This window comes from Haliotis cracherodii, unplaced genomic scaffold (assembly GCF_022045235.1).
Source record: "Haliotis cracherodii isolate W230 unplaced genomic scaffold, xgHalCrac1.p SCAF_8, whole genome shotgun sequence".
In the NCBI taxonomy this organism is placed as follows: domain Eukaryota; kingdom Metazoa; phylum Mollusca; class Gastropoda; order Lepetellida; family Haliotidae; genus Haliotis; species Haliotis cracherodii.
Window position 1 is genome coordinate 58,793,889 of NW_027266341.1, and position 14,246 is coordinate 58,808,134.

At 41.6% G+C, this 14,246-nt stretch overlaps 1 protein-coding gene across 1 annotated transcript in view; it reads right to left on the reverse strand.

Moving 5' to 3' along the window:
- Positions 1–1,701: 1,701 nt before the first annotated feature.
- The window catches only part of LOC139450295 (uncharacterized), a 69,376-nt gene continuing 56,831 nt past the window's right edge, over positions 1,702–14,246 (reverse strand). Inside the window, exons 44-54 of the mRNA XM_071231974.1 lie at positions 13,850–13,965; positions 12,116–12,254; positions 9,988–10,041; positions 9,281–9,414; positions 7,847–7,981; positions 7,035–7,171; positions 5,681–5,820; positions 4,237–4,359; positions 3,897–3,974; positions 3,027–3,174; positions 1,702–2,512 (exon numbers count right to left, since the gene is read on the reverse strand). Of these exons, the coding sequence (XP_071088075.1) occupies positions 2,370–2,512; positions 3,027–3,174; positions 3,897–3,974; positions 4,237–4,359; positions 5,681–5,820; positions 7,035–7,171; positions 7,847–7,981; positions 9,281–9,414; positions 9,988–10,041; positions 12,116–12,254; positions 13,850–13,965 (1,347 nt within the window). The 3' untranslated portion in view covers positions 1,702–2,369. The remainder of the gene's footprint in view (positions 2,513–3,026; positions 3,175–3,896; positions 3,975–4,236; positions 4,360–5,680; positions 5,821–7,034; positions 7,172–7,846; positions 7,982–9,280; positions 9,415–9,987; positions 10,042–12,115; positions 12,255–13,849; positions 13,966–14,246) is intronic.

A 14,246-nucleotide genomic window follows, 5' to 3' on the forward strand; every position in this document is an offset into this window, starting at 1 on the left:
GCAGCAACCTGGCTTAGACAATGCAACTTCTATAGCCATAACTCACATCAAACTATTTTTATACCGACAGAAGATATTTTGATATTCATATTTCACGTATCATCCAGCCTTGTCTAGGTGCTATCTCCAATCATATCACATAGGTACTACTGTCCAGTCCCCTGATTGTAAAGTCTAGTTGCATTGTCTTGCAAAAAAGATTCTTACATCATTGTTATTGTACAATATTATGTGTTGTCTTATTTTTGTCCTACATACATAACGTGACAATTTCACATGGAATTCATTTTAGTTTGGTTGTTTCAGTACCACGGAAACCCTAGCTTTAATGGTTTGAAATCATGGACAATTTAATCTAGCATCATTCCAGTTTAGTACTGACTGATATATGTTCCTTTCAGGAAAGGGTTTCAGTTTTGTGGTTAACTAAAAGCATTTGATCACTTGAGTACTTAAGTCATACAAGTTGTAAGCACAAACTCATTTTGTACTTTTCTACAACAAGCAGTTGTCCAACATATAGTATATCTTTCAATCATATCTGCCATCCAGCACATTGTCATTGTGTATATATGTAAATAGGAACTTCAGCATAACATTTATTTTGCATGACTGAATAAAGGTTATGGATCCTCTACTTTTGTCGGTTTTCTTTCTAAGAAAGTAGCAACATTGCCAGCAAATGAAGACACCAGATACATGTTGGTAGATTGAAGTATCACTGTGTGTCAGGCTACTGGGTTGCAGGCTGTTGTCATTACCAGTGGATGGTGCTTACAGATTAAGGATCCTCATCTTAAGTCTGTGATTTGAACCTATGGTCAGCTCTTCTGGGAAAGGGATGCAACTTGGTGCAGTGAATTCTGCCTTCTTGAAGAATGAATTTCGTTGGCCAATGGCCAGTCAACAAAGGAATCATGACGAGTGCTTTACGAAACCAACAATTTCAATTGACGAGTTAAGTATTGAAACATTTTCAAGAGAATAACAAACGGCAATAAGCAAAATTAACTCCAGAAATGACCATCTATCATTATTTTTCCCTGTTAATGTGGAACTAACATAAAAAGACGCAAACAGTTTGTGTTCGGGCTAGACACTAGGTAAAGGGAGACAATTTGAGGGCAGGTAACTCTTTTATGGCAATGGTTCTGTCAAAGTGTCAAGTTCACAATGGTAAAATATCAAGTGTTATGTTCCCTGCAATGAAAAAATCACTTTTCTCAGCTTCAGAAAACTCAGTCTTTCACATTAAAAAATATAATAAATTCATAAATATGCCATAAATTCATATGAGACAAAGCATATTGTTTATTATGACAAGTTGTATTTAATAGGAGATCACATCAACACTTGTATATCACACATAGCATCACATAAACATTATGTTGTCTGTTTGGGCATTTGGTACACTGTACATGCTAGAATACAAAATGTTTGGGTGTAAACATTATTTAGGACGGAATGTGCAAGGTTGGGTTTTGGATGGAATATTGTGGAATGTGATGCCTAAATAGCACATGCATTTTGGCTGAAGTGACTGTAGAAATGGCAAACCACATTCCTTTAATACTGACAGAATATTTGCCATAATGAAACATACCACTCAACATTTGATTGGGACATTAAGATATTTCCTCTACAGATATAAGTAATGATTGACTATCCTTATAAAACGGTGATAGGTATAACATGGCCAAACAGCAACTTATTGAACTAACAGCTGCAGTGTTGATACGAGCATATTTTGGATAAAAGGAATCACACCTATCAATAAAACATTTGAGTTTGTAAAGGGTATAACGGTAAGTTGAGGTAATAATTCCTCCATGACCACATCAATATCACAGAATCACAGATATCACAGATTCTTTAAAATAATCACATTATTATGCCATGAAATCGCGGCATTCTAACAGAATACCATGATGACTGTACTGAGGGGTAATTGGTACGTGTATGCCATGTCAATACGGAACACACACAGTAGGTGGTGGTGTAGTCCTCTAAGTGTTATCAAATATTAATGATCATGTACCTCAAATTCGTCCCAGATGTATGATCACACGGCCCTATCAGAGACAGCTCTTACAAAGAGGTTTATGCTTATCATATGCCGAACATCAGTCTAAAAGACAATCAGTGGTCACACAGCTCTTCAAAACAGCTTGCTGGACTGAAGAATTGTATGGGGTCTCCTCAGATGTCTGACCTCACTGGCCAATCAGTAAGTATAGGCCTCTGCCCAAGAGGTTCAAGATTTCACATTCAAATCATTGGTGCCACCCGCCAGTCAGTAGATATGTATACAGGTCAACCCAACATGTTCATACAGATCTTTGAGAGGACATGCCTGGGTAGATGCAGCTCTACTCGGCAGGTTTATGGGGTCGAGTCTGCAGCTCTATGGCTCTCCTGTAGTCCCCCACGGCCTGGTCACGTTTACCCTGCTTCCCTCGCACATCTGCACGCCTCTTCAAGACGAGGGCATCGTCAGGCTGGAGACTCAGAGCTGAAAACAATAAAATATTCACAAACTAAAATTTGTAGGATAGTAATCTAGTCAGCAATATGTCAGCTATGTGACAACATGACCTCTGACCTCTGATCCTATACTGTCATGTACAGGGGAGTTACCTATAGATTCATAGAAATTGTCCCTTCACTAGCAATTTATTGAAACTATGGGATGGAGAACCAGGCTTGGCCGTCATGTCGAATAAAACCAGAAACTCTGCTCAGTAGCAAGGACAAGGTATTTATACCATGATAGTAAAGCAATATGGGGACCAATTCTAACACAGAAAACCCATGACTAAAGATCCGGGGTAGGTCTTCAGCAACGCATGTTTGCCATAAGAGGCGACTATGCTTGTCGAAAGAGGCGACTAACGGGATCGGGTGGTCAGGCTCGCTGACTTGGATGATGCATGTCATCGCATCCCAACATCAACATTAACATCTAACACATAATCCCCACGGGTCTGCCCAATAATCATCCCTAGTTTTCTGTCCAGCATGTCCACCTTTAGTGTAGTCCTTCTCTGCCTTGTCATACTGCTGCATGGAGGTGTACAGGTTGCCGCGGTTGAAGTACATGTGGGCCGAGTACGGACTCAGCTTGATGGCGGAGCGGAAGTCGGACAGTGCAGACTGGCCATCCTTCAGGAGAACCTGCAACACCACCACAATCATCATCATCATCATCATCATCATCATCATCATCATCATCATCATCATCATCGTCACCGTTATCATCATCGTCATCACCATCCTCCATCAATCATCATCAATCATCATCATCATCATCATCATCATCATCATCATCATCATCATCATCTACCCATCATCATCATCATCATCTACCCATCATCATCATCTACCCATCATCATCATCATCTACCCATCATCATCATCATCATCATCATCATCATCTACCCATCATCATCATCATCATCTACCCATCATCATCATCATCATCATCATCATCTACCCATCATCATCTACCCATCATCATCGTCATCATCTACCCATCATCATCATCATCATCGTCATCTATCATCGTCATCATCATCATCATCGTCATCTATCATCGTCATCATCATCATCATCATCATCTCACATACATCACATAGAACATGCTTGTCAAAACCTGACAACCCAATAGGGCTGGAGTCATCTTAACACAGACATGGTTCTTGCAGCACAGCAAACTTGGACTACCACTTTTACCACCAGGTGGATGGTAATGGTAGCTCTGTAGCATAGTGTTTTAGCAGACCAGTGAAAATAGCAATACATTTCTATTTGTGATAATTGTAGCTACTCCTATAACATTGACACTAATGTTCCCTGAATGGGTCTGATGACTACACCACAATGAGAACACAACTGACCTTGGTGATAGCTCTGTTGAGGAAGGCGGACTCGTCTCGGGGATTGTTCTCTATACACCGAGTGTAGTACTCCAGCGCCTGACAAACAACAGTTTATACGTGAATTACAAATGTGAGTTACAAATGTGAGTTCAGAACTGAGTGCATATGTTTTAGTATTCAGAATGTAGACTAATTTCCAGCAAACCTGCACCAGCCAGCATACAAAGGATATTACTTTCCAACCTTGTTCTCCAATAAATTGTTGTAAAATTATTGCCATGGCTATGTAAGTGCTGGAGTTGACAGTGGGCCTTGACCTGCTGTGACCATGACCTCAGTATGTCTGAAGGCAACTGACCTGCTTGAAGTGCCTGGTGTGGAAGTAGATGTTGGCAGCGTTGAAGTAGGCGAGGGAGTAGCTGGGGTCAAGGCTGATGGCCTCCTGGTAGTCCTTCATAGCGTTCACGCGGTCATCCATAAACTGAAATAAAGCATGTAAACTTATTCATCCATAAACTGAAACACAGTATTCACTAGGTCATCTTTGACTGAAACATAGTGTCATACATACATAAACTGAAACATAGCATTTGCGGTTTCTGTCCATAGCAGCAAGTTTGTGCTGGATTCCCCACAAGTAGAACACATTACTTAGTGTTATTATCCATTACCATCAAATCATTTGGAAAACAGCTATACACAAACAACTCAATATATTTTAAAAGAGTCATCCAAATCTTTCCAAAAGTGATATTGGAGGCATTTAGCAATTAGTAATCGTATTATTCTTTCAAACTGCCGAGTCATTCCTCTACAAACCACCCAACAGTTTACAGCTTAAGGGGGACTGATAGATGACTGTTTCTAGAAGGAGGCGCTTGATTCACTGAGAAAATGACAATCTCTTTATGAATTTATCACAGCCTGAAGTATGAGTGGGTGAATGGTTTTGGTTTAACGCTGTTTGAACATTATTTCAGTTATAACAGTGTGACAGTTGTAGGTGGGAGCCCAAGGAGATGCAGGTCTTGAATGTTTACCACTTCGGTGAAACCCACGAGCATCATCTTCCTTAGGCAAGGGAGTTAAGTGACTGTAAAAGTACAGTTTCCACCCTTGCCGAACTAGGCTGGAATTTCTGGGCTTCATCATAGCGTCATCAGTGGCTATTATGAGTTATGTCCCTTCTATGTCCCTCCAATTGACCAATCGGATTCCACCTCTCATATCACTTGCATTTGCTTCAAACAAAATGGCGGCACCCAGTCAAGCCTTCTGATCAATAATGAGGATCTATATTGTAATAAAACGGGTCTTACTTCGCAAAGTGCATCAAAACATGTGAGCCCGTTGATAACAAACATGAAAAGATTTGGAAAATATATCTGTTGACGCCGAGTTGGCAGCATTCATGCTTTAGAAATCAATTGACAAGCCGGATGTTGATTTCGCTAAGCATTTTGATCAGATTATGCACAGACTTGTTAGTCCAGCCAAAATATAACTCCATAATTCCAGCCTAGTTCGACAAGGGTGGAAAGTGGACTTTTACAGCCCCTTGCCTTGGAAAGCTGACGAGCACGTGTATAGTGTTGACAATCCCCTAATCAATATCATGGCAAATTTGAATTCTTGGATTCGAACTCAAGATTTCTGGTATGCCTGGAGGATACTTCACAGTGAAATCTGGCACCTGACAACTTGGCCACTAATCGAACTGGCACATGATGAGGACTGCCTCACAGAAGCCAATGGCCCCATCTTTGACCATACCGATGTACCAGCTACATGTGTCGACGCACCTGCTGGATGACACCTCTGTTGGTGAGGAGTTCTGCCGTTGCCGACACCTTCACGGAGGCATTGATGTCCTGATATGCTGCAAAGGTGTCACTCATCTGTAGGTTGACAATAGCACGTCCTTCCAAGGCTGGTTTGAACCCTGAAAACACAGTAAATACAATCACAACACTACAAAAACTTATTTTATAATTTCACTTTAACCTGAAGCTGGTGTACTGAAGGTTGCGTAACACAGTAACACCAGCTATATGGATGACCCCACCTTTGGGGTGGTGTGTGTGTGTAACAGAATATTAGGTAATTGCAATTACGTAGTATTTTGTTTAAAATTTCATTTACTTATGAGAACTTATTGGTTCTAAGGGCGTGGTTGGAGTTGAAGTGGATATACTGGTCGGTGTGGGTGGGCTTCTGGTAGACACTGCTTTGGATTCTGTTTGTTGTGACAGTATTATCCCCTTGTTGTCAACACCTTACCTATGTTATCCCACTCATATCATGTAATTGTTGTTACTGTTAATGCTCTACTGTTAATTCTCCACCTACTATATATATTCTGTATATTTAGTCTTGCTTGACAATGGTGTAAGGATCTATACCGAAACGTTGCTTTTTACAGTATTAAAGAAGTTGTTATCCATAAAATTGTGTCTACCTTGTCATCCGTCAACTTCTAAGTAATGCCTATCAAACAATTTTATTTTATGCATGTTAATAATTCGTTAGACAAAATCCTAAATCAAGGAGGACAAGCATAATAGCATATTTTAGTCTCAAAAGTGTAATGGTTGGCATCTCTGCCGTCATCCTCTCCATGTATCTCATCAGTATCTTCCCACAGATTTCTCTCGCTCATGAGTGTAATTTGATTGGACAGCTATTTTTAGCATTGCATATAATAAATATAAATCACAACGGAGCTACTGAGTGGGTGTCATCCAGCAGGTGAGTCAACACACGGAGCTGGGACAAGGATACAAGCACAGACATAAGCCATTAGCTTCTGGAAGTCCAAAGGTCATGACTGACATCATGAGCATCGACCTACACAAATGGGATACGATGACATGCATCAACCAAGTAAGTGAGCCTGACCATCCGATTCCATTAGTCGCCTCTTACGACAAGAATGGGTTGCTGAAGACCTATTCTAATCCAGTTCTTCAAAGGTGGCATCCACCAAGTGGTTGTTCATAGAGGGTAATATGTATCATGAATGAATGGAGATACAATACACAGGATTATCAAGGATGGATTTAACAGAAAGAGTGAAAAATTACAACAAAATTAATTTTGGAAAGTTTTTGTCTTCCAAGATCGCGTGACATCGTGAGAGATGCAGTTTGAACATACGTGGCTTGACAGTGATGGCTGCAGTGAAGTGTCTCCAGGCCTGCATCAGTTTGCCCGCTACCTGCATCGTGTACGCCAGGTTGACCCGGGCAGCCAGGCACATCGGGTCCAGCAGCAGGGCTCGCTCATAGTCACGCCTAACAACAAATTTCACATCACAGCTCATAGATTCTCTCATCGTCAGCATAATGATAGTAATAGGCTATATATATGTATTGTGCATATTTCCACACCACTCGGGCATGCTCAAAATGCTTTTATTACCTCAGTCTTTGGATCAGTGTGCAGTGAGCATTCTCAGCTCCCTGAGGAGTATTCAGCCCAAGCTGCCTGTTAGGTGCTAGAAGGTTAACAACCATATTGCGACCTCATCCTACCGGGTACCCATTCACTGCTGGGTGAACAGAGGCACATTTAGAACAAAGTCACTTGCCCAAACAGACAGCACATGTGCTTCGGTGTGGGGGAGGACCGAAGCCCTAGAAACTCTCAGGACCATCCAAAACGCTGTCATCCATCCAAGGACTCTCCGTGACCGATGTTGCTTAACTTCGCCTGATTTGTGACAGGACCATGTGCCACCATATTGGTGTTAAATACTATATTCTTTTATTTCATGGTCAACAAGTTTCTGTCTTTGATATCCAAAACATAATTTAAAACAAGTAACATGAAAATAGTAAATAAGTATATAACAACCTGATAAACAGTCTAAAACGTTATATCAAAATGATTAAATAATTTTAACTTCCATATCAATTCTAACATCACAAATCCGTGTTGGCATAACAACCAAGTAGTATAAATCTGACCTGGCATATTTTAGTCCTTCGTCATGTCCGTAGTCCATGTAGACGTTGCCGCGGCTGATGAGGCCGTCCAGGAAGAACTGTTTGAGCTGAATACACTGGGAGAAGGTCTTCACGGCTTCCTGCAGTTGCCCTAGTCTGTTGAGGAGACACGGGCAGCAGTCAATCAGTGTGGGATATTCTTGTGAACAAATTATAGTTTGTTTCATTTCTAAGCATGGACAAGAAACGACTTTTTCAACTGATTTTTCGTTACAGCACCTGATTCATCTTTTTTCGCCAAAGAATCCTACTATTTATCTCTAGCCACCAGGTACGCCGAAGACTCGGGTTCGATTCCCGACATGGGTACAATATGTGAAGCCCATATCTGGTGTCCCCCGCCGTGATATTGGTGGAATATTGCTAAAAGCGGCGTAAAACCATACTCACTCACTCACTCTAGCCATAAGGTGATAAGGAACATTAGAATCAAGTTGATTTCCATACATATATAACCTACCAAAGAAATAAAAAAATATAATAAAATCCTTCCCTTCTATTCAGTCAGTTTTGAAAAAATCATGACAAACATTGGCCTAAGTTATGATAAACCAAAGTCTAATATACTAGTTGTATGATGAGAGTCTGTAAATAATTTAGCCTGGGTCAGGCAACTAGTGGTTGACAGCATGAGCAATGATCCATGCTGTTGGATTAAAAGGACACAGAACCAGCCATGTAACCCATGTAACCATCTGATACCCATCAGTCAGGACTAACGGGATCAGGTGGTCAAGCTCGCTGACTTGGTTGATGCATATCTTCATTATTGCATAAGTCAATGGTCATGGTGTCAATGACTGGATTGTCTGGTCCCGACTCGATTATCTACAAGCAGCCGTCAGATAGCTAAAATATTGCTGTGTGCAGCAATAAACAACTAACAAACAAATAAAAGTTATTAGACAGCTCTTAGGGCAAGCATGGGGAATTTGGAAGCTGTACCTTTGAACTTGAACATAAGGTCATTTTACAGACACAATACTGTGACTGTGAAATGAGGGTAAGAATTACCTGTGACCCCGGAAATATTTGTGATCACTGATTGAAAATAAGTATTCCCTTTATTGGTCAGACGACTCTATGGCTTGAAAACAAACATTTTGACAGAGTAAAACCTTTCACACATCGATAATATTTCCTAGACTACATCTTGGGGCACAGGTGGCATGCCAGAAACCTATGATTGTGGGTTCGAATCCCGGTTCGCCCGGATTATGTTTCTAGGACTGTCAGCACCATACCCGTGCTCATGGGTTTCACTAAAATGGTAAATGTCTGAGACCTGCATCATTTCGGACTTTCCTTTCACATCAAGTTGTTCAAAGCGGCATTAAACCCCACTCACGCACTCACTGACTCCTAGACTACATCTAGAGTTGAATCAGCACTCACTTGTGGAAACACAGCCCCAGTGTGTGGTGAATGCGGTGGTCCCAGGGACTGAGTTTGGCGGCCATCTGGAAGTCGTACAGCGCGTTGCTGTAGTCCCCCCTCTCAAAGTACAGCAGGCCTCGGTTGATCAACACCTGTGATCATGTACACATCAGGTGACAACATTTATCAAAACAACATAAGATAGCATCCATTGTTGGCCATTAAGATTTGCATAATAAATAAAATGAAGAAAACGTTTAGACATAGTTTTTAAAGTTACAAAATGTGGTCATATGAATAAGAATTAAACTTGCATGTTTAGGATTGATAAAACACCAAATTTAGAGGCTTAAATGTGTGAAAGGGATGAATTCGGAGTCTTATTTTTTTTTAGCAATGTAAGAAAGAAAGAAGTCTAGTCAGTTGTATGAACATATAATAGTTCTAATAACAATGTTTCAAGGTTTGAAGTAACTTAAACGTTTGACATTACCTGTGTGCCAAAAAGGGCCCTTATCATTGTTTGTTCTTTAAACCAGGAATACTATCACTGGAGGGTTCGATCAAATAAAGTAAAACAGAATAAAATTCAGTGAAAATCTAACCACGACCAGGCCAATTCTAAACTGGTTGTGTGGTATTTAACAACTTCTGTCTTTTCAGAAAGCTTGCTCAAACACTAAGTTTGGTTAACAACCATTAATAATAGATACAGGCTCCCCTACCTTCAACATGAGCTGTTCTCCCACCAGCAGTACTATGCCGTAGTCCATCAGCGCCTGTCATGGGGAAAAACAGGTCGGTCAGCATCCACTGGTATAGGATCATATCTCACCCACTGACAATTTATACTGGATACAAACTGACTGTCCAGTTAGAAAGAGTACAAAGGGATCGATCATATCGATCGATCGATCGAGAGAGAGAGAGAGAGAGAGAGAGAGAGAGAGAGAGAGAGAGAGAGAGAGAGAGAGTAATGTAAACATTGTTAAGATTGTTAAAAATTATGTACAAAAGCACTACTTAAAGAGATGTTTCTATAGGCCAGAGTAATTTAATCGCTTCTTGTAAAAATCTGCCTTTTTACAAAATGGAGGTCTGAAAGCAAAAATAATCCTGTCAAGATACCTTAAACTTTATCTGTGTGTGTGCGTGTGCGTGCGTGCGTGCGTGCGTGCGTGCGTGCGTGCGTGCGTGCGTGCGTGCGTGCGTGCGTGCGTGCGTGCGTGCGTGCGTGCGTGCGTGCGTGCGTGCGTGCGTGCGTGCGTGCGTGCGTGCGTGCGTGCGTGCGTGCGTGCGTGCGTGCGTGCGTGCGTGCGTGCGTGCGTGCGTGCGTGCGTGCGTGCGTGCGTGCGTGCGTGCGTGCGTGCGTGCGTGCGTGCGTGCGTGCGTGCGTGCGTGCGTGCGTGCGTGCGTGCGTGCGTGTGTGTGTGTGTGATATACACAAGCAAATAAGGTAAAAGGCACACTGAAGTAACTGTTTGTTTCTTCATCTTAATAAAGTGATCTGTAGTACCGTATATGACCGTGGATAAGCCGAATTTTGAGGACCAGAAAAAAGATTCTGTAGAAAGGGGTCAGCTTATCCACCTTATCCACGGGATACACTTTCATGATAGTATTTTTCAGATCGTGATCTGTCAGAAACATCGCCTGAATGACGGTCCGATAGATTACAATTTCCTTTTTCAATATAATTACAACGTTTTTCATCTTATTTGCGAGTATTGGCACATGTCTTGCAGTCCGACTTCGCAGTGGTTTTTGCCTTTCACTTCCTGGCTAATCTGTGGGTCATATCATTTTCTTTCGTATTTCAATGGTCAAGTTAACACTTCGGCTTATCTACGGGTTCGGCTTATCCGCGGTCATATACGGTATGTGTTGGTTCCTCCTTCCTTCAGGTATGTTTGGCATACAAGTCTGTAAAACAAGTAATCTTATTTCACTGTACCATTATTTGAGTGTGTAGACTGGATGATGATACGATGCTTCCCTGTGTGAAGATCTGAGGACACCTCCATGAGGTCGAGCCAGGTCAGCTTTCTAATCACCCTATAAGTGTACCGGTAGTCTTCTATGTTCTCAGTATGAGGGAATGAAATATTCAGATCATATCTGATTTCTGTATCTCAAAACTGGATATTATCAGGGAGTTCCAAATGCAAAACATTAAAACTTTACTGTTATATTGTTGTGGATATTTAGTACATCCTGCTGTTTCTGAGCATGATGACACTATCTTTGCTTTTTGGTATGATACGGACAGGGATCAAACCCCTGACCTTCCGCTCTCCAGGCGACGCTCTACCACAAGACCACAGAGAAGGCCTCTACACCCAAAAGGATGTAGATCAAATTTTCAAATCAAGGTGGTAAACATGCGAAGCTGAATCATTTCAGAAACCTGACACCTGATTGGCTCAAGAATCTTTGCATCCTTCATTTAGACTTAGCAGTTGAAGTTCACTCCGGGGTCCATCTGACGCAATCTTCCAGAGTGACATCGTATTTAGGTAAAATAACTGATTTTAATCTTCGTGTGTTTGTTTGTTTGTTGTTTAACGCTGCACTCGGCAATATTCCAGCTACATGACAGAGGTCTGTAAATAATCAGATCTGGACCAGACAATCCAGGGATTGACATCATGAGCATCAATCTACACAATTGGGATACGATGCATAAACCAATTGATCCACGCAATTGGGATACGGTGACATGCATCAACCAAGTCAGCGAGCCTGACCACCCGATCCCGTTTGGCACCTCTTACGACAAACATGGGTTGAAGGCCAATTGTAACATGGGATCCTGATTTTAATGAGACTGTTGCAGCCATATAGGACTCTCACCTTGTGGTATTGCTTGTTCTCCTGGTAGCACACTGCCCTGTTGAAGTAGGCTAGAGGGCAGGAGCTGTCTATACTGGCCGCCTTGCTCAGGTCCCGGATAGCCAGTTCATATGCCCTGATGTGATACTTCAGGGCACCTCTGCAAACAAATGACAGAGTTTAGGACTGCATAAAATTATATAATACTACTAGTGGGATGAGTATCAAATGCCCCACATTATGTTAACAAAACTTCCTGTTTACATTTGAACTTCAGGTTTCACAATCATTTCTTAGGACACAAGAACCTTTCATAAGTTTTGTCTATGGTTGAGGTGTAAAAACTGCAAGATGTTTTTTTGTTAAATTTCAGTTATTTAATGCCACAGTGTGTGAGTTGGGTTTAATGCCGTTTTGAACAGTATTCCAGTTATATCATGGCGTGCCAACTTAATGTGGGAGGAAAGCCCAAAGTGATGCAGATTTTAGACGTTTACCACTTTGCTGAAACCTCGAAGCATGGGTATGGTGCTGACAAAAGTAGAAACATGATCGGGGTGAACCGGGATTTGAAACCACGATCATATGCATCTTGCATGCCCAAGGGACTCAACTCTGCACAGCAAACTGTGGCGCCTGTGATGACTGGGCCACCAGCGACCCCCTACAGTCAGCAACACTCTGACAGTCTGGATACGCTGGCTGAGACAAACAATCCACACAGGAAACCAAGTTACTCAATCATAACCAACTGGTGACCTGTACTGACACAATCTCGTTAAAATCAGATATTTTACTTAGATGCGATACCTTTCTGCATTAAGATCTGAGGACACCTACAAAGGTCAATCCAATATCAGGTATCAGAAAGTTAATCTGACCGACCTCCTATGGAGGGTCATCTTATCTTCACACACAGAGGTATTGTATCGGAGTAGACGATCTGATTTTAAAGAGGTAGGTAAGTAAGTGAGTATGGTTTTACGCCGCTTTTAGGAATATTCCAGCAATATCACAGCGGGGAACACCAGTGCTTCACGCATTGTACCCATGTCGGTAATCGAACCTGGGTCTCCAGTGTGACGAGCAAATGCTTTAACCACTAGGCTACCCCACCGCTCCTATATATTGTCACCATGTGGTTATGTCAGTAAGGTTATAGCTAGGATGCATGTTGGTATGTTTAATTCAAGGATATTCCATGATTTTCAAGCTCTGCTTTCATGGAAACAGAGAAAAATGCAAAACATCCATACGTAACAAAAGGCACCACTTCAGGATCCGTTTGACATGTCTGCCAAGTTTTGTTGAAAGATATTGAATGTTTTTTGAGCCGTGCTCCAGAAATGAAATCCACCCCCTTATGAGATTTAAGTACAAATTGTTTCCATGGAAATTGGGAAAAATAAAAATGCCAAAAATATATAAATAGCAAAAGGCACCACTTCAGAATCTGTCTGATATATCTGCCAATTTTTGTTGAAAAATATTGAACGTTTTTCAAATTGTGCTACCTAAACAAAATGAATACAGAGAGACGGATCGACAGACAGACGAAGCGTCGACTCTATCCCTGCATTATACACCAGGGGGATGAAAAGCACTATCTAAACACATCAACTGAGGACAATAAACACACTAACAACAATGACTCACTAGAGTCTCACATTATAAAGATGAAGAAGAAAGAGACGACATGCATCTTTACCATTCCAAACATTTGTTTCCCAATGGTTGCTAGGTTACAAGACATACCTGTAGAGGTAGGCCCTGACACTGTAGGGCTGCAGCTTGATGGCCTCGTTACAGTTGAGGATAGCCTTGGTGTAGTTCCCCTTCAGCCCATAGTAGCAGGCTCGACTCAGGTAGACCTACAATGTATCACAGTAATAGTAGCAGGCTCGACTCAGGTAGACCTACAATGTATCACAGTATATCAACAATAGAGGCCACCTTCAGCCTATAGTAGCAGGCTCGACTCAAGCCCATAGTAGCAGGCTCGACTCAGGTAGGCCTACAATGTATCACAGTATATCAACAATAGAGTTCCCCTTCAGCCCATGGTAGCAGGCTCGACTCAGGTAGGCCTACAATGTATCACAGTATATCAACAATAGAGTTCCCCTTCAGCCCATGGTAGCAGGCTCGACTC